Here is a 25,587-nt window from a genome sequence, read left to right on the forward strand (position 1 = left end):
TTCAGTTAAAGACAGCCGAGGTTGAGTAGTTTCTTCTGATATCACTTTCAAACTCCAAGTGATTTAGATCCAAAACATTTTCTAACAATACATGTATATTCCATAGTAAAGTACAGTTGACAGCTGCGTTAACGTTACAATGTGTTGTGTTCACAACACTGTTTAGTCTGTGACGACGCGTCGCGATAATATACATGTATATTCCATAGTAAAGTACAGTTGACAGCTGCGTTAACGTTACAATGTGTTGTGTTCACAACACTGTTTAGTCTGTGACGACGCGTCGCGATAATATACATGTATATTCCATAGTAAAGTACAGTTGACAGCTGCGTTAACGTTACAATGCGTTGTGTTCATGTATGTCAATGTTATGATGCATTGAAAATGGGGGACCCTGATGTAAACAAGACGAACGCTAACGTTAATGTAATAAACGTGACATGGTTGGACTTGTGGTCGGCAGAAAAACTTGGTGTAGTTTTATCAAAGATGCGGAATTGTAAACATGCTACTGTAAACATAAACAAACATTCTTAAACTTACCCATGCAGACGCATCTCGACCGATCTCAGTTAATTTCGTTGAATAGCGCGGTGTTTTCACCGGTGAGCAGAGAGCCAGAGACTGAATCAACTGGTTTAACAAAGTTCATGAATGCATTAGATCCAATGCATTCATCTCTTTCTGATCCAGAGTGCTAATCCCATTGAAAGTGTAAACAGCCAGTGCGTCGCTTCAAACACTCCCCCAATGTAAATCTCTGCGGGCTGCAGGCTAGGTTTGATTCACATGCAAATACAGTAATTACGCCCCCGTTTCATTGAAATAAAGTCCGTGAACAACCTAAATTTAAACACAGGTTTGACACTATTTTAGATATTCTAACTGTTCGTTTTTATAGTAAACAAGTACTTATACATTCAATTTATAATAATGTGAAGAAAAGAAAAAAACACATAAAAAAAAAAGAGAAAACTCTAGAAGGTCTAGCCAACAAAGGGGCGGGCCGAGTTGTGGTCGCAAGCGCTGCTAGGTGACACATATCATACTCATAATTTTTTTTATGTCAAGCATTATAGTCTCTATCATCCCTGAAAATGTCATTACAATGTGACCAACCTATATTAAGCTATTAAGGAAAGTATGTCAAAAGTAGTGGTAAAAAAGGTGCATTTATTTGGTGCCATTCCTGAACACAGGTGTCTCATTAACATATGCAGTGAGGTGCGCAACCTTTTTGACCCCGTCTTGGTTCACAAAAAGTGTTGTATCTCTGCAATGGTAGGTCCTATCTTCACAAAACAAAGTGCATTGTGCTTCAAGGGCGTTTTCACACCTGGCTCGTTTGGAGCTACCCGCTATTTCGGTTCAGTTGGGCATATATGAACACAGCAATCACATTCTGTTGCGGAACAAAACAAGCGGACCGAGACCACCTAGAGAGGGTGGTCTCGGCGCACTTCCAAACGAACCCGACGCGACTCGTACGCTGTGAGAATGCAATCGATTTAGCAAACCGACACAATAATAATAATAGTGAGCCGTGGGTCAACGTGGAGCAGCGATGACTCGGTACACTGCCTCGTTGATATTTGGGCAGACGATCACATTCGTCAGATGCTGGAGAACACGCAAGTGTACAGAAAGTTTAGTGACTAGTGACTCTGCAACAGCAGCACCGTGCGAGACAACACCTCCTCTCTCTCTCTCCCTCTCACTGACTCTCTCTCTCCCTCTCTCTCTCACCGAGAGAATGAATGTGGACTGTTCCATCGGGGAGCTTCGGTGGTAATGTGAGTGGCTACAGACCGCTGCACTTAAATATAAACATTAGTCTACCTGGAGACTCAATGAGGTAATTGTAGATGTCGCCATAAGACGCTTCTGGCCATTTAGTGGGATCATTGTTTCATTATCCTGGTCGGCTGAAAGGACACTGGCCACCGAAGCTCCCCCCTCTGATGGAACAGTCCACATTCATTCGTGCGTCATCTCGCGTCTCCAGACTCTGTGGGCAATCTGCGCATGTGCATGGGTAATAATAGGTGCTTTAAAATGGGCTTTTTCGCTGCCGATTTGAGTAGGGTCGAGCTGCAGCCTCGGAGCCTCGGTCCAGATTGTACAGAAGTACGTCTGACGTATCTCGAATTACATCTGACGTTTCTCTACGTTAGCGAACGTTAAACGTTGTATTCATAAAATAATATAAATTCAGCAGCATGGGGAGGGCCGGGGGGAGGGGAGGTACAGGTCACATAATTATAGTACAGTGGAGAAGTAAAAATAGAATAAAAAGGCAGTGTAAACAATATACAATATTATTAACTCTAATAATAACACGCCTCGCGGGCTCATTATAATACGAGAGCCGTGGGTCTGCATTGTATAGAGCGGATCCCCCGGCCGTATTCAAGCGCTGGAGCGCTTTGCGATGGATCAAACTGTATTAATATAGTAGTAATAATAGTAGTTGGCTAGTTGCAGTGCGCGCATACACACATACTGTCTGTAGCCTATACAGTACGTGCAAAATTAGTTGTCAAGAGCCAATCGCACAGGTTGCCTCATCTCATCTGGCTCTGCAAATAGATCTAGAGTCTGAATATCATATATAGCCTGCTGATGATCTCTCTCGAGTCAAATCCATTCTGAGAACGGAATGCAGTGCCCGCGACGAGGGTCTTGATTGATTGATTGATTGATTGATTGATTGATTGATTGATTGATTGATTGAAAATTGTATTAACAGATCATGCTGGACCTACAAAAGGCCTTTGACACTGTCAATCACTCCATTCTTGATTGAACATTTTATTAACAGATTGCAGAATGGGTACAGTACAGCTCAATACACACAATTGTTAAGGGGATGCAGACCAGAGAAAGACTTTTGTCTTGTTTACATCAGGGTCCCCCATTTTCAATTAATCATAACATATGACATACACGACATACAGATAGACAGTACTGCTACATCTATACATTTATGACATACCAGATTTGCAAATACAGTATTGTTTGTGATACAAAAAGAGTCCAGAAAAGAGAGTATATACATTTGACGTAGAAACTGTACATTGGAGGAGGTTGGGTAGGTGGGGGGGGGGGGGACTGTACATTGGAGGTGGTTGGGGGGGGGGGGGTTGGGTGGGAGTGGTGGGTGGTGGGGACACTGTACAACTGTACAAGCAAAACTGTACATTGGAATATTGACAACCATACTTGGTCATTTACTGTACATTGGAGGGGGTTGGGTTACAAACACAGGAGCAGAGTATAAACAACAGTACAGTACTGTTTCTCATTCCTGTACTGTTGTTTATACTCTGCTCCCTGTGTTGTAACCCAACCCCCTCCAATGTACAGTAAATGACCAAGTATGGTTTTGTCAATATCCAATGTACAGTGTCCCCCACCCACCCACCCCTCTACCCGACCCCCCCCCCACCCCCACCCCCCCCCCCCCCCAAGGCGAAAGTCTTTCTCTGGTCTGCATCCCCTTAACAATTGTGTGTATTGAGCTGATACTGTACTGTACCCATTCTGCAATCTGTTAATAAAATGTTCAATCAAGAATGGAGTGATTGACAGTGTCAAAGGCCTTTTGTAGGTCCAGCATGATCTGTTAATACAATTTTCAATCAATCAATCAATCAATCAATCAATCAATCAATCAATCAAGACCCTCGTCCGCGGGCACTGCATTCCGTTCTCAGAATGGATTTGACTCGAGAGAGAGATCATCAGCAGGCTATATATGATATTCAGACTCTAGATCTATTTGCAGAGCCAGATGAGATGAGGCAACCTGTGCGATTGGCTCTTGACAACTAATTTTGCACGTACTGTATAGGCCACAGACAGTATTGTGTATGCGCGCACTGCGGAGGTGGCCAGAAGCGCGCAACTAGCCAACTACTATTATTAATACTATATTAATTAGGGATGCACCGATATGAAAATTGGCCGCCGATACCGATACCGATTGTTCAACTAACACTATCGGCCGATACCGATACCGATACCGATATTTGTATATTTGTATATAAGTATTTGTAAAAAAATTTTTAATGAAACTACTGTATATTTGTATGTGTATGTTTGTATTTGTAGGCCTCTTTACTTACTTAAAAAAAGGAAACATCAAGAAATATGTTTATGGTATCACTATCTCTCTCCCAGTATCGTCTTGCGGCTGCAGAGGGATACTATTTCTCAACCAGAGCTTCAACCAATGCAATGGAACCATTCTTGCGGCCTGCAGCAGGATACTATTCTCTCAACCAGAGCTTTCAACCAATGCAATGGAACCATTTTGATTGACAGTCGATTCGGCCAATTACGCCACACCGGTGACCGCTAGCACCCACCTCCTGCTGTCCCTTACCACCAATCGGCAAGCGTTTATAAATTTTTCTACTTCCGGGGCATTCTGTTTGCGAGAGCAGAACACACTTAGCTACGTTAGCTGCCCGGCCCGCCGACCGGCGCTCCACGCATGACCAAATGAGACATAATGATTTTACTGCAACTAAATGTTATAATAAAACAAAGCCTTTCTATACATTTGTCTGGTTGAAAACTTTATTACAGATTGCAGAATGTGTAGTTGGGTACGGAATGAGCAACGGATGGAACCGAGCTATGAACGTACTAACGGAGTAATGCTTGTTTACTGCTATCTTCGGGTAAATATGCCATCTTCCCGAGAGAGGGTGTTGACGGGGAGTTGTGTTATTAATAGCATTGAACAGCTAACCGAAAGCTAGCGTTAACGATAGGTTATGACTATAACCAAGTTCTGTTAGTTAGGGGCGATGCTTGGCATCACTACTGCACTATCTCGCGTACGTGCAACGCGTACTGAATAAACCACAAAATGTACCTCTAATACCAGTATTAGTCTGACCACACCCCTCATCAGCTACCTTCATAAGCAGGTGTGTGGTCACCTGCTCTCCTCCTTCCCAAGCTTTCACCACAAGGTGAGGACAAGGGCTGCAGCGGCCGTCTGATGCCAAGCATCGCCCCTAACTAACAGAACTTGGTTATAGTCATAACCTATCGTTCTGTATCGTTAGTGGCTTAGCTTGGCATCACTACTGCACAAGGGAGGCCAAGCGGAGCCACTTGGCTGACAAATACACCCCGCTGACAGCCCCCAAAACCATCAGACAGGGAGGGCCGAGCCCCCCCGACCCCCCTAATGGAGGGTATCCCCCTATTAGAGGCTTCACGGGAAGGCGACGGACCCGACCGTGCGAAGAGGCACTCAAGCAACTTAACGCACAGGGTGAGCAGACCGTGGCCTGACCCCACGACTACACACACGCACAACCCGCATGCCACCCGGGAACGAACGGAGGAACAACCTCGTTACTGCCCCCAGAATCACGGGGCCAAGGGCAAACCCAACCCCGTGGCAAGGCCGTAGCAGCGGAGCGCGAAGGAAGACCCAGACCCACCAAAAGGACTGGACTCCCTGGAATGGGGGCCCGGAGAAGTTCCATGATGCCAGCATCAAGACCCCACCAGGTGGGCACGTAGTGCCCCGCCCCCCACATCGCCAGCGTATTCGGACAAAGGCCCCTCAGTTACTGCACCTGGTATTCCAGGCGGAATCCCATCCAAGTACTAACCAGGCAGAACCTGCTTAGCTTCCGAGATCGGACGAGATCGGGCGTGTTCAGGTTGGTATGGCCGTAAGCCGAGCGGGCCCCGTCCCCCCAATAGTACACGCCCTGGCACACTGACCCTGCAGAACAGGCAGTCAGCATGGCCGTAAGCACACAAAAAGGTTAACCAACGGAAGCAGGCAGCGCACCGGGGAAAAACCAGGCAACAGGCTGTTAACCCTAGCCTGGAGACTGCGGACGAGACAGGCGCCAGAGGGGACAGCTGAACACAGCCGCCCCGGCGGAAGGAGCGTAAGCTTGGCGGTGTTGCATGACCAAGCCTCCATTTAAAAACCCCACCCAGAGGGGTCGAGGCAGAGAAGGCTGACACGATTGGCAGACGTCATGAACGTGCAGGGGCACCCTCAAACGGTGAACCCGGGAGTTGACACTGCTCCAACACACCAGGGAATCAACCACCTCGGTGTTACCCAATTGCGGTGGTTGTTCCTATAACCCCTCAAGAAAAAACTCCAAAACAACACCTGCGGGCATACACCGGCTATACCGCAGTACAAGTGTTTCAGTTTCCAAAAAGGGTTAACCCAGGCCTACGGGTCGCAAACATCACTTCGGACCGGGCCTGGCGGTACGGAAGCACAGGGTCACCAGAGGAGGTCAAAAAACCACCCCCACAGGCCCCTCTTCGCCATGCGTGAGAGAGGAGCGAAAAATAATGGAGAACCAGCCCTAAGCACACCGTACCTGGTATTCCCCGGCGGTCTCCAACCAAGCACTAACCAGGACCAACCTGTGTAGCGGCCGAGATCCGACGAGATCGAGCGCGGTACAGAATGGCATGGCTGTAAGCCATGACGACAGTGCCTGAGTAAAAACATACCCAACCAGGGTCTCCATAGCGCTTAACCCTGTGACACCCAGACCGACCGGCATTTTTCCCCCTGAAAAAAGCCCAAGTCCCTCAGGGTACCAGAACAGCAGATCTGCATCCCCGGCGGACAACGGGTTCAACTGATCTGGACCAGCGTGACCAGAACCAGTCCCGTGCCCTAACCACGCCGACATGCCTACTCCAGGAGAAGGGCAGATATGCGTGTTGATCTTAACATGAAAAGAAGGCGCCACCCAGACGTTCGGACGAACCGCGCCTGGTGGCCCACCCCAAGGGCGTGAGACCCCACTACATATGTTCAGATCCATCCCGTCATCATCCCCCAGACATGAACGAGAATCCGTCGACAACCCACCCAGGTCATGGGATGTGGTCGGAAGAGGAAAAACCCCCATCTCAGTTGCTTTATGAAAACGCTGTTTCAACCACAAGCAACCAAGGCGTGCCAGTCAATCGCCTGTTTACAGCGAGCTAGCACTATACGTGCGTCGGGACACACCCCCATCAATGAACAGGCTATTTAGACCTGTCATTGAATCCCCAAGGCGCCCAGGGGAACGACAAGAGGGGTGTGACACTCCCTAACTCCAACACTTCTGGAATAGAAAGAAGGAAGCATCAACAGTATGTATCCCAGTCTACACAGCCGGGGTAAAATTTTTTCACATTTTTACATCCCACCACCCTCCCATAGGAAAGAGACGGGGATCCCCAGAGAGACTTCCCACGCGAGCTGTACAGATTGAAAAGAATATATTGCACCTTGAGCCATGTAAAAAACTGGTTTTAGGGCCTCCGGGGAAAAGGCACTGAACCCATACACACTCAATAAACGAATTGAATCGAATATACATACAATAGAAAAGGACCCTTCTAGAGGGTCCACTCACTTTGACAATCTGAGGAGGAAGGCTCTGTACTCTGATGGAGGCTTCCTCACATGGAAGAAGGAGTCCGAACTCACAGAAGGCCTGAATAGGCGCTTGGTGAGGAGGAGCCCTGACCACCCCCCCTGAAAACAGATCCATCACATGGACCTGAACAGCACACGGAAGTCCTACCAACAGAGACGCGCACGGTGACGTACTCTATGGCGGGGGAATTCCTGCGGTGCACACGCCCAATATACCAGGCCGTGGGACCAGGAACTCCCTCCCCCCCCCCCCCCCCCCCGTAACGTGCCGAACCGCCACGTGACGGGAACCTTGAAGGACAGGGGGTGTACCCCTGACCGACAGCCAATGGGGAGAGGAAAGGTTACCAGTTCACCCCTTTACGACCCCACACCCATGATACGATGTAACGACAAAAAGAGAATATGACACAGTCATAGTCAGCTCTATGAAGCGTTTCACAGCTCCACACAGCGCATGAGCTAACCTGCTATCTGATTTTTACTAAGGAAAAACACAGAATAGAGAGGGCTCTAAGAACCCCGGTCCAACATACACATGTGCTTCTGTGGCCAGTACAACCCAGTTGTAGGTCACATGACACACACAACCCATCATCACCTACAAAAAATGGCAAAAACACTCAACAGAGGAACGCCGTTTTTTTCACAATGAGAGAATACATCATTCTTGATTAGTATCGACCACAGGCCTTGCTAAGCACACATGACAGCAACCAAACCAATTTCCCTTTAGGAAATAAGTTCCTCCAGCAGATTTAGCACAACCTCAGCAATCAAGCTAAGAGTTACATCGTATCCCTACCACACAAAAGACACAATTAATGCACAACATGTCTGATAGGAGGTGATAAAGTCCCCAGGGAACCGGGGGGGAAAACACAATCCTCCTATTTTACCCTCAATACGGCCAGTTAAAACAGGAAAACCTGTTAATGTGTGAACACACTGTTCATTGTCATTACAGTCTGAGAAAGAATATTCTTTTACTCACTTGTCACCAAGCATAGCTTCATAGGTTAGTTACCTTAGTTGTGAGTACACGGTCGTGTTACTCACACAACAACCAGATCATTACATCCCGTTTGCACGGAGAAGCTAACTGCCAGTGACAAAAACAGCTCACACATAACCCGCAACGTATCCTAAATGCATTGTACCAACACACGTTTTGGGAAAAACACCGTTATTCACAATACATTTAGCAAAGTAAAACCAGAAGACGTGTTATGAGGTCTGGCCAACCCCGTACCTACCCGGAACGCAGATCAGCGAAGTGCAGTCACAAGACACCGTAGAACACAGCCGTCCTGTGTTGTTCGATCCGGGCAGCGTCGCCGCTCCAACCAGTCGCTACAGTCCTCTTTGTTGACGCAATCCCCGTCCAGGCTCAGGGCAGGGTCGACGAACATCCCCTGTCAAGGATGACGTCGTGGTCAAGAGTGTAAAACATGTTAAAATCAAAGCACGTTCAACAGAATAGCATCAAGCTAACGGCTGCTCCAACCGTTCGGGTGCTATTGCTTCTGCTCGCGAGACGCCAATCTAACGACGCACGCGATCAGAAGCGAGCTCCCGGCGGCGCGCGAGAAGCTAAGCTACCCCGCGCCAGGCAGCAGGCCATGCAGCGATCCAGCAGGCTAACGCAGCAGTTAACAGCTGACCGGCTAACCGTAAGCTATGAACATGTAAACAATGACATAACACTCACCCAGACAGGCCGCCGTTCTGAACCTCTCCTCACTTTTTAAGAGAAAAGAGAAAACAAGATGCCCACACCGCTTCACAACGGTGACATTACCACATCCGACGGATCAGCACAGTACCAACTGGCCTGTGTAGCTGACATTGAACATGAATCTGCCGCTATCGCACATTACATGCACATATCCCCTCGTGAAGGAATACTCTCATTTGGATATGAAAGATGGGGCCTTAACACGGTGACAGAGAGAATCCACTCGTCCAGAACACACAGGGATCACCAGTGTCAATGGTCGCGGCCCACTAGTTAAAACTATAATGGTCTCCAGACCAAGGCCTTCTGTCGCCTAGGTGGCTGAACAAAGGACCCTAGTCTGGGGCCGGTTTCCATAAACTTTGTCAAGTAGCCCCCATAGCACTAACAGACAAGTGGAGCCCGCCAGCAAACACTACTCACCCAACCTGGAACGCACCGCTTCCCACAACAGCGGCATGTCCGACAGTTCAGCTGTGGCCTGACAGGTTTCACCCCAACAAACACAGCAAGGAACTGCAGTTGAGAAGCATGCAGCGGCGTGCTCCCAATACGAAAACCGGTGGAGGGTTTTTAGAATGATCATCATCTTCCAGACCCTCCAGTACGAAGACAATATCGCCGTATTTTCTCGAAAATAGTGAGAGAGAAAATAAAGATATGATGTCAACGTATCCTTGTTTCCCAAAGCTGTTCCTAATCCAATTTCTTCCATCATGGTGTCAAGTGTGGGGATCTACCGAGGCACTTCTTCCTTGTGGTGAAAGCGAGAAGGAGGAGAGCAGGTGACCACACACCTGCTTATGAAGGTAAGCTGATGAGGGGTGTGGTCAGACTAATACTGGTATTAGAGGTACATTTGTGGTTTATTCAGTACGCGTGCACGTACGCGAGATAGTGCAGTAGTGATGCCAAGCTAAGCCACTAACGATACAGAACTATTGTTAAAGGTTTAGCCATAACGTTACCTCGGCTAAAGTTGCGGCTATTCATAATGCAGCAATAATGACTGCAGACCTGCAAGCAAAGTACAGCAAGTTGACAAAGGAGTATTCCAACGCAAATCACATTTTCACCAGTAACGTTAGTCTTGCATCTAATAGCTAATAACGTAGCTACGTTAGCTGCCCGGCCCGCCGACCGGCGCTCCACGCATGACCAAATGAGACATAATGATTTTACTGCAACAAATGTTATAATAAAACAAAGCCTTTCTATACATTTGTCTGGTTGAAAACTTTATTAACAGATTGCAGAATGTGTAGTTGGGTATGGAATGAGCAACGGAATGGAACCGAGCTAATGAACGGACTCGGAGTAATGCCTTGCTGCTATGGGTAATAATAATATGCTGATGTTATTGTCCGTGTAACACTAACTATATAACGCTAATGCCACAAAACGAATGCCTTGTTAATCATAAGTAGTTACTTTGATGCAGTAGCTTGTGTGTGTGTGTGGGGGACGGCGGGCGTTGTGCAGGTAGATCGCGCGAGTGAACTTTTTTTTTTGCCTTTTGACGCTACACAAATTGATGGGTATTTATCGGCGACTGCTATCGGCACATTTGAGCTTATCGGCCGATAGGCCGATAGCAGTCAACAAGGCACTTATCGGCCGATACCGATACCCGACCGATATATCGGTGCACCCCTAATATTAATACAGTTTGATCCATCGCAAAGCGCTCCAGCGCTTGAATACGGCCGGGGGATCCGCTCTATACAATGCAGACCCACGGCTCTCGTATTATAATGAGCCCGCGAGGCGTGTTATTATTAGAGTTAATAATATTGTATATTGTTTATACTGCCTTTTTATTCTATTTTTACTTCTCCACTGTACTATAATTATGTGACCTGTACCTCTATGTCTTCTACTACCTGTACCTCCCCTCCCCCCGGCCCTCCCCATGCTGCTGAATTTATATTATTTTATGAATACAACGTTTAACGTTCGCTAACGTAGAGAAACGTCAGACGTAATTCGAGATACGTCAGACGTACTTCGAGATACTTCCGTACTTTCCGCCAATCAGCGCATTGCCCTGTCACAGGAGTAATAATCCTGTGGCAGGGCGGAAGTTCCAATCTGGACCGAGGCTCCGAGTCTGCAGCTGGACCCTATTGGCCGATTTAGTTCTGATCGATTAGGAATGGCTCGCGCCGTGTTCAGGAGATTGAGGCGCATAAAAGACTATTCGATCATGTCTCTAGCACCCCCACAGCCGTATCTGCAACCACTTACATCACGGCTCTCATCCACATTCATTCATTTGCTCCCCCGCTCTCTCCTCCCCGATTTCAATGTAACGTGGAGATTCAGGGTTGGGGGGGGGGGGGGGGGGGGGCACGCCCCAAAATCTGACCAATGAGTGATAGTTTGCTCGCGCGTGCGTTTGTTTTGGTCCGTGTGAACACAGCCGTGTGAACACAAACAAACTAAGAATCAAGTGCAACAATTGTATCATAATAGTCCCTGAATCGGAACAAAGCAAACGAACTACAGGTGTGAAAACACCCTTAGAGTCTGTTCTATAACATTATATATCAATTGTACCAGCAGAAGCAATGTTTAAAATTGGTCCCTAACAGACATGCAAGTGTTTAGTAGAGCAGTTGGGTTCAGGCCAGCGTCCTGTCATTTAGAGAAAGTACCCGGGAATCAGGTCGGGTTGTATATCATATTTCATGCCAGATAGGGTACAGACCCTCACATGTACATCCGTTTATTAAAAGAAATTTCAAATGTATATATTCAGAGTTAATTATATTGTCTACACTGTCTATTTTCCTCATATTTTTATATTTAGATTACATTTTATTGCCTATATTTATGTCTTTCTTCTACTATTACCCTGGCCATACATGTACATTTTCTTATAATAGAAAATAAATATATATATATATATATATATACACTAACCTTGTACTTACTGTCTTTCACTAGTATGCACTCTGCTACTAAGGAATCTACTGTACCTACTGCCTATATTACTACCTACTATGCTAATATGTCTCTACTACTATGCACTCAAGTTCAACACTGTTTGACAAACAATGTCATACTGACGGTTAAGAGAAAAGTCAAAGACTCTAGCCACCCAAACAACATGGCCGGCACAGAGAGACTCAAAAGGAGCTTCTATCCCCAGGCCATCAGGCTGCTCAATGTGGACTCAATGTAAAACCAACTCATCCATTCTACATTCACTGCACACAACATCCACGTGCACACACTCACTTTAAACATTCACCTTTAACATTCAATTTAAACACCATATTTGATCTATGTATTACTAAAAAGATTTGCACTACGGTACCTCTCTACCTAAATGTCAGCATTTTGCTTTTGCATTTTAGTTTTGTATATTGTATAATTTGTAGGGCTGTACCGAATGCTTCGAAGCTTCGATCATAATGTTGACATTCAAATTCTAAATCAACATTCGAATTTTTAATTTTTAATAAAAAATCTTTTAATTTTTTTTATCTTTTATTTTTTTGTCTGGGTTTTCAGTTGCAGTTAAAGATTAGGCTACACTAATATTAAAATATTATACTATAAGACGTCACCATCACTTTCATACGAACCGTGCCCTTATTGGATTATTTATGTTGACGAAACTGATGAGTTATATTCATTAAAGAAAGTTGATTTAATAAAAGAAAAAGACAAATTTAATCAGATTAATAACTCATTCAAATTGAGGATTCAGTTAAAAAAGATATATATAATTTTTTTTTTTTCAGTCCATTCAGCAGTCCATTCAGCATGAGCATGCCATATTTTTTACTAACTGCCTGCTGGCGAAACTAGGCTACTAGCTACATTTATCTCACGGAGATACTGTAAAACTGGGAATGCGGTTACTAGCTACAGTACACGCAGATTAGACTACCTGTAGAGATACGCTGTCAACTCTCGCTCTGACTCGGCCCCGCTGAAAGAGACAACACTCATTCCATGAAGACCCGCCCTACTCTGCTCTGATTCGCAGACTGTGGGTGGGGGGGGGGGAGAAACGCTGACGGGATGCTGAATGTGATTGGACCAGAGTAGACAGACAGACACAGACAGGCAGAGCACCGCTTGCAGTGGAGACAGCAGAGAATTTCAAGAATGCCTGCCATACGCACTGGATATATTTTCCTTCAACTTGGTATCACTCCGAAAACTTTCAGATCTTTGTGGCTTAACTATCCCATTCACAGCTGTTACGCTACTCCTGAATGATATAACGACACTACCCGCGTCCGTACAACTGAAAAGGGTTGTCCTAGCAGGTGTCACAGCAGCGAAGAAGCTAGTAGCAATGAGATGGAAGGAGCCTGAGAAGCTTACAATGATTAACTGGTCCCTAACTCTATTGGATGTGATTTATCTTGAGATATCCACGGCTCGGGTGATCGGGGTAGGGCAGGCTGGCATTGACCTGTGGTTCGCAGCAGCTGAGAAGGTAAAGACCGCCGTGTGCGGCTGAGCGGGGTTGGGGCGCTTGATCGGGGGGGTCCGGCGGTCTCTGGGGAGGGGGAGGAGGAAATGTCTTGTCTGTCTTGGTTTTTGTCTTGTCCTTCTTAACTTTGACTGGGGGGATTTTAGGGGGGGGTTGATAATTAGCTATTCTGCGCTATATGTCAATTCACATGCCATCTCCCCAAGGGACTAATATTGGCAGACTGATTGACCTGTCAACCAACTTGGAGGAAGATTTTCTTTCTTCTTACACTTTACCTTCTGCGAGTGTGGCAGTCTTGAACATGTGTAAGGGACCTAGGCTATCTACAGTAAATCTGCGGCAACACTCTCGTAAACAATCTTTTAAGTCACTCCACTTTGTAAAGGTGGGGAAAGGTTGCCATGTTTGAAGACCTTTTTGTTATTGAAGTAGCCATCTATATTTGATAGGTTGGACGCTGTTTCTTTTTCTTTTTGTCTTCATAATTTATTATTCTGTATTATTATTGTTTGTTATTCTCCTGTGAAGTTATGTTTTTTGTTACTGTGGTTATTGTGTTGTCTTGTTTCATGTAATTAATAATAAAAAAATGTGATCAAAAAAAAAACTTGGTATCACTCCGGAATCACGTTTCAACCAAGTCACTAACATAGCGTTGCTGTCATGAGCCTGCGCTATGGTAGCCTACAAGTGATCAAATAAATAAAACATCCAACTCGCACAACGACTCGGCAACAAGTTGCACGCGGGCCACACCAACACTAAACTTTGATGTCAAGTAGGGGGCCGCAAAATATCATCCAGCGGGCCGCCCATATAGGGATTTATCATTGGGAAAATGGATTATCGGCTATTGTAACAATTCTGCCGCATGAACATTGACAAGCTTTCCATTTTTGCACAAAATAAGTTCCTTTCTACCACTAACATTATTGTTTAAGCATTTTTGGTTGAAATAATAGTTATAAGGTTTTTAATTTGTTGTAAAAAAATAACTACAAATTACCAGTAGGCAGCCTGTTGTTCAGTACGCTATGCTATTGGCCTGTTAGGCTGTCGCCTTATCCCCGTCACGATCAACTGACCAAGCTAGCTAGCTAACGTTAAGATTACCTCGCTAAACGTACTAGACGTTAGCAATGTCTACTGTCGTGAACCATTTTAAATCAGGGCATGTAGAGGAGTTTCGGGAACGAGTAAAATGTGCAGGTCCTCTTCTCAGACTTGTGGGGCAAGCACTGCACGCATCATGCCGGCTAGCAAGCTAGCTAGCTAGCCACACGTCACGTCTCGTTGATACCACGATAGCTAACGTTACAAGCTCAAACCCCTTATAACTACTACTACTGTCGTGTCCATAAGTTCCCTGGCAGAATACTTTGTTTGTGAGGACAAAAGTATACAAAGAGGAGAGAACCATTTTAAATCGGGGCATGTTAGGAGTTTCGGGAATGGCTAGCAAGCTAGCTAGCTACTAACGTTATGTAAAAATAAAAACAATAACGTTATAAACTATATACACAATATGTACAACGAAACAATGATTTACATTAGTATTTATATTTACAGTGATTTACTATGCAGCGAAATAACGTTATACGATTTAAATTATAAATACAAATATAAAAAAATGGTGGTTGGCTATAAACTGGTGTTGGGTGAAACAGATACTAGCAACAGATTCAGGGTCAGTTATTTTCCCATTGTACGAATTGTTAAGCTTATGGAATGTAAGGGAAATCTGATCCTAGGTCTGTGAGGAGGCTACGCTGTGGTGACGTCAGTCAGCAGCGCAAAATAGCAGTGTAGTTTCCCAGCGAACAAAAACATAAACGTTGTTATTTTGCTACCTTTACGATTAATTGCGAATATTTTCCTGTTGAGCTATAGATTGTGGATGAATACGCACAGAAAGGTACACCATGCCAACGTTAATGCTTTATTTATCTAAAACGAGCCGATTTAAGAAATGGTCGATGGGAAAATGCATTAAGTGGAACAGAGGGTGGAACAGGAAAAAACGAAAATGACGTAACCACTACAGCTCCCTATTAGGGATAGGCTAAAATGTTCAAATGTATGCCTGCGTTTGATTGGCTAAGGAGATTGCCACCTCTGTCATACGGTTACCAATGAGAGACAAAGGTCACTGGCAGGTCACCACAGTCAGACACAGTCAGAGGCTGTGTCGACAGAAAGAGGACAAAGGTAGAGTTTCTCTCCCGTCCACTGAGTCTCCTGTTAGAACCAGTAACTTTCTGCCTGTTTGTTCTTACATCAGTAGCTTTATTCTGCCTGTTTGTTCTTACATTATGAGGAGATTTTGTCTGCAAAGCTTATATTGAGACTGAAATTAAGATAAGATATTCCTTCATCGATCCCCTTGGGGAAATTCAGGCATCATAGCAGCAAGGGGGAGGTACAGGTATGGGCAGGGTAATAGTAGAAATACATACACATAGGCAATACAATTAGATCAAAATATAAATATGAGAGGAAATAAAGTGTAAACAATATAATTAACTTTGAATATAAGAAAAATAAACATTGTAAACAAAGGTGCAGATGAGGGTCTGTACGCCCTATCGGTTATAATATACGTTACAATAAATATAGGCAGTTACAATTTTCTTTTTAATCTGAATAATATTATATGTTATTATATGATAATACTATGAGTAAAAGTAAACTGTCCACAAGGTGCATGTGAGGGTCTGTACCCTATAGCTGACATGATATATATATATATGATATAATGAAAGACAAGTGCTGGACAAACCTACACACAGACCTACTGTATCCTGAGGTCCCGCCCTCTCATGCCTACTGACCATCGTTCACGTGCACCCCCCCTCCACCCACACACACACACACACACACACACACACACACACACACACACACACACACACACACACACACACACACACACACACACACACACACACACACACACACACACACACACACACACACACACACACACACACACACACACACACACACACACACACACACACACACACACACACACACACACACACACACACACACACACACACACACACACACACACACACACACACACACACACACACACGCCTGTCCGTCACATGGTTGCCTTGTGAGTTAGAGTGAACTAATGAACTTCACATGGCTACGTTGTAAGTTAAAGGGGCACTTCACCAAATAACAATGCTGATTTATTTTGCACATAATCTCACACACACCCAAAGGCTCTTAATACTTTTGCACACATCAATTTAGTTTGATAGTTATTGAGAGTTAATAAGTTTGAATATCTCCTCCAGTGACGTCATCGGGGATGTTGAATCCTTGTGCCGAGTTAATTACAGCTCAACGAAATGACAAGGTAGCAGAGCCTATAAAACAAAGTATTGCTTTCCCCCCCCCCATCTAATTAATTTCATGGAGCTGTAATTAACACAAGGATTCAATGTCCCTGATGACATCCCGGGTGGCCATATTCAAACTCATTTACTCTCAATAACTAAATTGATGTGTGCAAAAGTATTAAGAGTCTTTGGATGTGTGTGAGATTATGTGCAAAATAAATCAGCATTGTTCTTTTTTTGTGAACTGCCCCTTTAATCCACTAACTAAAGACATAATTATCCCTGGCATGCTGTTAAACGTGCTGTTGTGTTGGAGATTAAACAATTATAAAGCCTAATCGTTTTATGCGTTTGACAGTAGCTAACATATCACATCATTGAACTGATCAGATTGATTGAACCAGGTCCTATAGGGTAATTATCACATAGTTTGACAGTGATTGTTCCCTCTTATCTGTGATTTACTTAGATTCTATTTGATTCAAATGTGTTGTCATTACAACGAAAATAAGTTTGGCATCCAACCAGAGTGTAAATGTAACAGTAAAGTGCAATAGTAATATACAATGTACAGGTGATGGGTATAAAATATATAAACGGGTACCGAGTATGTACAGTACATGTCCTAACCCAATAATACACGAGACGAGACCCTCTTCTTGGGACCAAGTAAGGTTTTGTGGATAATCCAATGTACAGTTACCCCCCCCCCACCCAACCACCTCCAATGTACAGTTACCCCCCCCCCCCCACCCAACCACCTCCAATGTACAGTTTACCCCCCCCCCCACCGCACCCTACCCCCCCCCCCCCCTCCACCCCACCTACCCAACCTCCTCCAATGTACAGTTTCTTCGTCAAATGTATATACTCTCGTTTCAGACTCTCTTTTGTATCACAAACAGTACTGTATTTGTAAATCTGGTATGTCATAAAATTTTATGTATAGATGTAGCAGTACTGTCTGTATGTCATGTATGTCATATTATGTTATGGTGAATAGAAAATGGGGGACCCTGATGTAAACAAGACGAAAGTCTTTCTCTGGTCTGCATCCCCTTAACAATTGTGTGTATTGAGCCGTACTGTATTGTACCCATTCTGCAATCTGTTAATAAAACTTTCAATCAATTCAATCAATCAGTTGTAGTGTATTATTATGTACAGTGATGTATGTATTAAAGACACACACTATGGTAGTAAGTCATACTGGCCATACTTGGCTCTGAAACCAACGTTAACCCTTTCACTGCCGCACTACCAAAACGGTTAACCCTTTCACTTCGACAACACACAGAAGGTTAACCATTTCACTGCTGCACGGCAGCCGGTTAACCCTTTCACTGCCGCACTACCAAAACGGTTAACCCTTTCACTGCCACACTACAGAAGGTTAACCCTTTCACTACCACACTACAGAAGGTTAACCTTTCACTACCACACTACAGAGGGTTAACCCTTTTACTGCGACAATTAGAGCTGCCGCGGTATTGATATTTTCCTTACCGCACGAATTTGCGAAATATTTCCTACCGCCGCAGTAATTACCGCACAGTGCGCACAAAAAAAAAAAAAAAGTTTGAATGCATTTTTATTTTTTTTGGTAGTCTACTCTTATAGCCTGCCTCTAGTCTAATGGCGCTTTTCCACTGCATAGTACCTACTCGACTCGACCCGCTTTAGGCACCTGGTACTTTGTTCCTTTTCCACTGCAGCCAGGTACTACTACTCCGTTTGTCTCCGTGTGGGGAATGGGGATGCAGGCGGGGCCGCCGCCGCTCGCTTGTGTACACTGAAAGCTCCGTGGGCATAGATGTCCGAGGGCTTGCAGCAAGCCAGAGTTTAACACAGTTTCAATCAATCAATCAATAACAACATTAACCAGACTCTCGTTGCGTCTATTCTGCCAACGCTAACGTTACCTCTCATTGTGTATTCTACCAAGCAAACCCGGGTTTAACGTTACCTCTCTCGTGTATATCGGCTGACTGTAGTAATAACAACAACAAACTTAACACATCAGCGATCTTGTTGTGACACTAAACTCTCCGCTCGGTGGTAAATTGGGTTGATGTCGGTTTTGTTTCATCAATAAATAAGGCAGAATACACAGTGAATCCATTCTTTTTAGTTTATTGCACTTGGTTCTGTCGCAAACAAATCCTGAATGAAATGCATCCTTAGCGAGGCAGTAAAGATGGCGGCGCGGCGTTCTGTTTTCGTTCAGAGGCTACAAAGTGTGACGCGTCGAGTAGGGGGTATCTGCAAAGCCGCAGAGCCAGGCTGGACCAATAGGGTCGCTTGGAACCGAGTAGGGTATATCTGCAGAGCCGCAAGCCGCAAGCCAACTTTATTATTATGATAAAAAACAGCGGTGACGCGGTATTCAGCCTAACTCTGCGGTGAGCGTGATGCAACAGCGATACCGCGGTAATGCGGTTATCGCGGCAGCTCTAGCGACAATACACAGAAGGTTAACCCTTTCACTGCCACACTACAGAAGGTTAACCCTTTCACTACCACACTACAGAAGGTTAACCCTTTCACTACCACACTACAGAAGGTTAACCTTTCACTACCACACTACAGAAGGTTAACCCGTTCACTACCACACTACAGAGGGTTAACCCTTTCACTACCACACTACAGAGGGTTAACCCTTTCACTACCACACTACAGAAGGTTAACCCGTTCACTGCCACACGACAGAAGGTTAACCCTTTCACTACCACACTACAGAGGGTTAACCCTTTCACTACCACACTACAGAGGGTTAACCCTTTCACTACCACACTACAGAAGGTTAACACACTACAGAAGGTTAACCCTTTCACTACCACACTACAGAAGGTTAACACGTTTCACAATTATGCCACATCAATGTGGAACGCCCCCCCCCCCCCCAACGTAAATTACCTAGTATGGTTGTCAATATCCCAATGTACAGTTTTGCTTGTACAGTTGTACAGTGTTTCCCCCCCCCCAACCCCTCCCTACCCAACCTCCTCCAATGTACAGTTTTTACGTCAAATGTATACTCCCTTTTCTGGACTCTTTTTGTATCACAAACAGTACTGTATTTGCAAATCTGGTATGTCATAAATCATGTATAGATGTAGCAGTACTGTCTCTATCTATATGTCGTGTGTGTCATATATGTCCTGATTAATTGAAAATGGGGGACCCTGATGTAAACAAGACGAAAGTCTTTCTCTGGTCTGCATCCCCTTAACAATTGTGTGTATTGAGCTGTACTGTACTGTACCCATTCTGCAATCTGTTAATCAAGTTTTCAATCAATCAATCAAACCCTTTCACTGCCACACAACATCAGGTTAACCCTTTCACTGCCACACTACAGAAGGTTAAGAATTCGGTTCAGAGGAGCTCCGTTGCTCCATCTACGGTAATGTTAATAGAGTAATAATTTATAAACGTTAATAATAACGTCACCTGTCCGGTAGCAGCGCTGCCCGAGCTGGTCGGTCCGTACTCCATGCTTTGAAAGATACCGTGCACGGTCTCGGTGGAGCTACCGGCCATAATAATAATAATAGTTACAATAATGTTGCAGCAGGCGAGGACGCGTCACAACAACCCGATAAAGTTACAAATTATGTCTCCGTTATGGAATGTAATAATCAAAGAGCACCGGGGTTTATTAAAGTGCAGTCGAGCCAGACACACACTTTGAAGTTTGACAGCTGAACTGTGATTCATACACACTCGTCTTATTCTTCTTCTTCTTCTTTATTTTTCCGGCAGTGTAAACGCAACATGGCGTATTACTGCCCTCCTCAGTTCTATAATTAAACTACGCCCACAATTGAGAAAAAAACTTGAATGAATGAATGATGAATGAAAACTTTATTTAACAGATTCCAGAATGGGTACAAATTCAATACAGTACGGCTCAATACACACAATTGTTAAGGGGATGCAGACCAGAGAAAGACGTTTGTCTTGTTTACATCATATTGACATTTATGACTTACAACATGGGAGCATGTCTAATTTCTATGTTCCCCGGGTCCAATGTTCCCCAATTGATTGATTGATTGATTGATTGATTGATTGGAAATTTTAGACCACCAGCCCTGATTCCAAACTCTAACCTTAACCAACTTCGAAAGAGGGCCTAAGCTTAACCAGTTCGAAACAAGGCGGACATTAATAATTAATAAAATAATAAATATTAATAAAGTTTTCAATCAATTAATCAATAAATCGGGGAACATAGGACCCGGGGAACATAGGACATGATCCCCTCCACATACATGACATTTATGGCATAGGGACATATAGGTATTTAGTACTGATACATTTGTGACATATATACGGTATTCAAATATACAGTACTGTTACTCATAGATCCTGACAGAGTATATACATATGATGGGGAGGACTGTACATTAGGAGGGAGTGGGTGGGTGGGTGGGAGAGAAATATACATATGCGGTGGGGAGGAGACTGTCTATGTCAACCATTTTGGGAAATTAGCTTATTTGCCATCTACCCTGGAGTTAGACAAGAAGATATATACCTTTTTTCTTCTCTGTGCATGCAGTATAGTAGGAAGACGCGCACCGTTAGCCTAGCTTAGCGTCAGTCACTGGAAGTAGGTTCCTCCATTAGCCTAGTTCCCAACGTCTTCCTACTCCTATACCGCATGCACAGATAGAAGAGAAGAAAAGGGTATGTATCTTCTTGTCTAACTCCAGGGTAGATGGCAACTAAGCTAATTTCCCAAAATGTTGGAGTTTTCCTTTAAATACGCATAAAAAATAAAAATAAAAAAAAGGTTATATCCTCTGGTACATGATTTGATTTGATGTTTTTTATTTTCGTGTCTTACATACAGGTGTATGCCCAGCCCATATGGGTTTACAAGACACATAAACAATAAGTATATAATAGTATACTTGACAAATTACTTGACAAATTATGACACAACTCTAGTACAATTCTGTGGTTCTTCTGAGTCATCTGACAGTTCAGGGGTGTTGGTATCAGGTGAGTGATCGAAGCCTTCTGTGCTTGGCAGACCGTCGCTTGCCAGAAAGTGTTCTTCTTTTGTGTCCCTTAGGTGCCTGCGGTTACAGCGGTACTCGTGTCCATCTTGGGTGCGAACGTGGTATGAACGCGCAGTGTCGGCTGGCTGGATGACTACTGCTGGCCTCCAGCGTCCATGTTCTTGGAGTCTGACAGACTCTCCACTGTGTAGTGGGGGCAGTGGTCTGGCTGACTTGTCATAGTATCTCTTTTGGTGCTGTTGTCTCTGCACTCGCTTGTCATGTCCATCTTTGGGGCTGACTGCCCCTGGCCGCAGCTGTTGGTTGGTGCTTGGGAGGGTTGAGCGCAGCCTGCGGCTCATCAACAGCTGTGCCGGCGATTTGAAGTTGTCGACTGGGGTGTTACGATATTCAAGGAGACTTAGGTAAGGGTCTCTTCCGTCTGCTTTAGCCTTGTCCATGAGTGATTTTGCTGTCTTTACGGTTCTCTCCGCTAGTCCGTTGCTCTGAGGATAATGTGGGCTTGACGTGACGTGTGTAAACTCCCACGACTTGGCGAATGCCTCGAACTCCTTAGACTTATATTGTGGTCCATTGTCTGAGACAATGGTCTCCGGGACACCATGCCTGGCACAGGCTGCCTTTAGCTTGTGGACTACAGCTGCTGGTGTGGTGCTGTGGAGTCTGTCTAGTTCAAAGACCCTGCTGTAGTAGTCGACGGTCACAATGTAGTCCTGGTTGTTCCAGTTGAAGAGGTATGTCCCTACAACCTGCCAGGGACGGTCTGGGATGCGATGAGGCATCATGGGCTCCTTGGTGTTTGATGGGCGGCGCTCCTGACATATTGAGCACTTTTCCACGATTTGCTCTATATGCTTACCCATTCCAGGCCAGAATATGATGTCTCGTGCTCTCAGTTTGCATTTTTCCATGCCCAATTTCCCATGTGGCCTGCATGGATCTTGATCAGCATCTCTCCTCTGAGGATGGTGGATGACTATTTTCTCCTCTTTGAAGATGATTCCATTCGTTTTGGATAGTTCATCTCGGTGGTTCCAGTATTCAGTGATGTTCTGGGGGCATTGTTTTCTTTCCTCAGGCCATCCCTCCATGATAGCCTGGCTAAGCAGCTTGAGCTGTGTGTCATTGTCTGTTGTTTCTCTGATCTCCTGTAGTCTGTCGTCGTGTACAGGTAGGCTGTTGTACACCATGTGTACCTGAAGGTCCATCCCTTCACTGAGTCTGTCGTCGTGAGAGGCGAGTGATTTCCTGGATAGCGTGTCGGCAACTGGGATATCCTTCCCAGGGCGATGCACGATTGTGAAGTTGTACTTGTGTAGCTGTAGTATCATTCTCTGTAGCCTTGGTGGGGCTGCGGCGATAGGCTTCTTCATGATCGACTCAAGGGGCTTGTGGTCAGATTGCACCATAACATGGCGACCGTAGGCATATTGATGGAAACGTTTGAATCCATATAGGACTGCGTACATCTCCTTCTCGATTTGTGCGTAGTTGACCTCACTGTCTGTGAGTGATCTGGATGCGTAGCTAATGGGCCTTGTTGACAGAATCTGGCTATGGGGCGACAATAATGTGGTCAAGATGCATGGTTTCTATCTTCAGCCATTAATCAGCATGGTTTATTATTTGCATGGTAAGGCAGCAGCACATGAGTTCTCCTCTCCGTGAGAGGCAGGTGGGAAAGAGATAGAGGGGGAGGAGACATCTCTTTAAATACTCTCCACCTGGTGGTAGCATTAGCGACTCCGCCTATAGCGCCCTCTAGTGGAAACAGTTATGTACAGTCAGTGGAAACAGTTAAATACAGTTAGACAGTTACTTGCAATCCTACATAGAACCTCTCATTTGAACAGGCCTTCCTTCCTGCATCAGCACAGCACCCAGCCCATACTTCGATGCGTCTACCTGCAAGCTGAGCTCCTTTTCAGGGTCAAAATAGATGAGAACTGACCCCGCCTCTGACACCATGTCGTATTTATGCTTTAGATAAATTATCATTCGGGACAAGGAGAGTACGTTAGCTTCTTTATTGCAACATCAGCAACATGAGTGTGACTCTATCCTAGGCTAGCAGCCAACTGGCCATCAGGACCCCGTGTGCGGGTACTTAAACAGAAAGGTGCGCCTAGCGCGCCTGTCGTAAATGACCTATTCAAGGCATGAATATTACACTACCCACAGAAATATTGATGTTAGCCATGCGTGTTATTATGCAAGATATATATATATGTATATTTGCATATCGTATATGTCACAATGTAACAGTACTATACCTTTATGTCATGTATGTCCCTATGACATAAATGTCATGATGTCATATATGTTGTGTAAGTAAGTCATAAATGTCACTATGAATTGAAAACGGGGGGACCCTGATGTAAACAAGACGAAAGTCTTTCTCTGGTCAGCACCCCTTAACAATTGTGTGTATTGAGCCGTACTGTATTGTACCCATTCTGTACAATCTGTTGAATACAGTTTTCAATCATTCAGATGCACTGTGGAACCTTCGCGACGGCGGAACCGCGGTTTCACACGGACATGTTTTGCACGCGGACCCCGACCCCTGACCCCGCCCCGCTGAGTTGACGAGCAGGCGAAGTCTCTTCTGGTTTATTATTATTATTGTTATGAAACATAACGTGGAGAGAAACAGGTGGAACAGAGAGCAGTGAACATGCCTCGCAGGAAGGTAAGACTTTACTGTTGAAGCTGCTTCAGAACACAACGCAGCTCCAACACAGAACGACGCCATAGCTGTTATTATTAAGGTTTGCTGACTAACTAACACCGGAACTCGTGTTAATAATAATAACGCTCTAATATACAGCAGGACGTGTACATGCGATGCAAGGGATGTTATGATCGTGTACACTGTTGGTGGTTTGCTGTTATTGCAATTGTGAATGTTAGTTAAATGCATTCAGAAGTTCATCAACTGAATGATTTGTTAGGTGGTTTGCAGCTTAAAGTCAAGCCAGGCTGAGTGAGTGAACAGATCTGAGTTGTTGTGACATTATTATTAATAACCCGACGTTATTAAGTTGTTGGGTTGTCATTAATGAGTGATTATGAAAACGTGACGACCTTCCTCTATAGCGCACGGATATATAAAAGGGAGATGGTTGCTGTGTGTTTGCAGCTCGGCAGTTGAAAAGGGGACAAGCTGTTCTTTGGGTCTAGGAAGCGTCCGTACCAAAACAACGCTGTGATTGGATAGAGCCCCCACGCCCCGCCCCTCATCTGGTGTGATTGGCTGTGTTCAAATGACCCGAGTTGGTTGGTTCTCCTTAACCCTTTCACTGCCACACTACAGAAGGTTAACCCTTTACTATCACACTACCCGACGGGGTAACCCTTTCACTACCACACTAGGGTTAACCTTCTGTAGTGTGGTTGTGAAAGGGTTAACCCTTTGTCGTGTGGCAGGGAAAGGGTTAACCGCTTCTGTAGTGTGGTTGTGAAAGGGTTAACCCTGTTGTCGTGTGGCAGGGAAAGGGTTGACCTTCTGTAGTGTGTTAGTGATAAGGGGTTAACATTCTGTAGTGTGGCAGTGC

General features: G+C 44.9%; 2 protein-coding genes across 3 annotated transcripts in view; one reads left to right on the plus strand and one right to left on the minus strand.

Annotated features, from left to right (window-relative positions):
• aldh16a1 (aldehyde dehydrogenase 16 family, member A1) overlaps positions 1-20,731 on the minus strand; it is a 95,451-nt gene extending 74,720 nt beyond the window's left edge. The window contains exon 1 of the mRNA XM_084329403.1: positions 20,451-20,731. Coding sequence (XP_084185529.1) covers positions 20,451-20,540 — 90 coding nt within the window. The 5' untranslated portion in view covers positions 20,541-20,731. The remainder of the gene's footprint in view (positions 1-20,450) is intronic.
• A 3,857-nt stretch (positions 20,732-24,588) lies between these two features.
• LOC311240745 (histone acetyltransferase KAT7-like) overlaps positions 24,589-25,587 on the plus strand; it is an 88,226-nt gene continuing 87,227 nt past the window's right edge. For both annotated transcript variants that reach the window (XM_084329318.1, XM_084329319.1), the window contains exon 1: positions 24,589-24,722. In XM_084329318.1, coding sequence (XP_084185444.1) covers positions 24,708-24,722 — 15 coding nt within the window. In that variant the 5' untranslated portion in view covers positions 24,589-24,707. The remainder of the gene's footprint in view (positions 24,723-25,587) is intronic.

Source organism: Notolepis coatsorum, assembly GCF_963971535.1.
Source record: "Notolepis coatsorum genome assembly, chromosome: 14".
In the NCBI taxonomy this organism is placed as follows: domain Eukaryota; kingdom Metazoa; phylum Chordata; class Actinopteri; order Aulopiformes; family Paralepididae; genus Notolepis; species Notolepis coatsorum.